The following is an 877-nucleotide window of genomic DNA, read 5'->3' as shown; positions in this document are numbered from 1 at the left end:
GCTGCTGCTGCTGCTGCCGCTGCAGCAACTCTATAGAAGCAGCAACAGGAGCTGCTGCTTCTGCTGCATCCTCAGCTGCTGGCTCATGCTTTGCTGCAGCAGAGCATGAGGGACTAGGAGCAGCAGCAGCTGCAGCAGCAGCAGCAGCTGCTGCTGCCGTTGCTGCTGCTAGAGGGGACAGCTGCCCGTCATAGGTTGCTGCTCCCTTTGCTGCTGCTTTTGCTGTTGCTGCCGCTGCTGCTGCTGCTTCTGCTTCAGCTGCATCTCTCTGGGCCTCCTGTGCATGCACAATGTGCTGCTGCTGCTGCAGCAGCCGCAGCGTCTCTGTGTGGTGCTTGAGCTGCTGCAGCAGCTGCTGCTGCAGCGCCAGCGCGTGACGCGGCCGCTCCTCCTGCTGCTCCTGCTGCTGCTGCTGCTGCCGCTGCTGCCGCTGCCGTTGCTGCTGCTGCTGCTCCTGCTGCTGCTGCTCCTGCTGCTGTGAATACGAATCCTCACCAGCAGCAGGCAGCGGCAGAGAGAGCAGCGAGGCAAGCGAAGCAGCACCGTTGCTGCTGCTGCCGCTGCTGCCGTTGCTGCTGTTGCTGCTGCTGCTGCTTCTGCGGACTGCAGAACTCTCATCGGGAGAAGACAGTGGAGAAGCAGCAGCAGCAGCATCAGCAGCAGCAGCAACAGGCTGCTCTGCTGCTGCTGCTGCTGCTGCTGCTGCTGCTGCTGCATCCGGCAGCGGCGTACTGTGCAGGGCCGCTGCTCTCTCCTCGTTCAGGAGTGCCTCACCATCTGCTGCTGCAGCAGCATCTGCTGCAGCACCTGCTGCTGCTGCAGTGTCTGCTGCTGCATCTGCTGCTGCTGCAGCATCTGCTGCAGCAGCACCTGCTGC

At 62.9% G+C, this 877-nt stretch overlaps 1 protein-coding gene across 1 annotated transcript; it reads right to left on the bottom strand.

Annotated features, from left to right (window-relative positions):
* Positions 1-168: 168 nt before the first annotated feature.
* Positions 169-618, bottom strand: EMH_0000110 (uncharacterized protein; the record flags this gene model as incomplete). The annotated part of the gene is made up of 1 exon (XM_038022212.1): positions 169-618. One exon carries the CDS (start codon positions 616-618, stop codon positions 169-171), a length of 450 nt encoding a protein of 149 aa, XP_037878066.1.
* Between the last annotated feature and the right edge of the window lie 259 nt (positions 619-877).

Source organism: Eimeria mitis, genomic scaffold (assembly GCF_000499745.2).
Source record: "Eimeria mitis Houghton genomic scaffold, Emh_scaff12159, whole genome shotgun sequence".
NCBI classification, from domain to species: domain Eukaryota; phylum Apicomplexa; class Conoidasida; order Eucoccidiorida; family Eimeriidae; genus Eimeria; species Eimeria mitis.
This window is presented reverse-complemented; position numbering and strand designations above follow the sequence as displayed.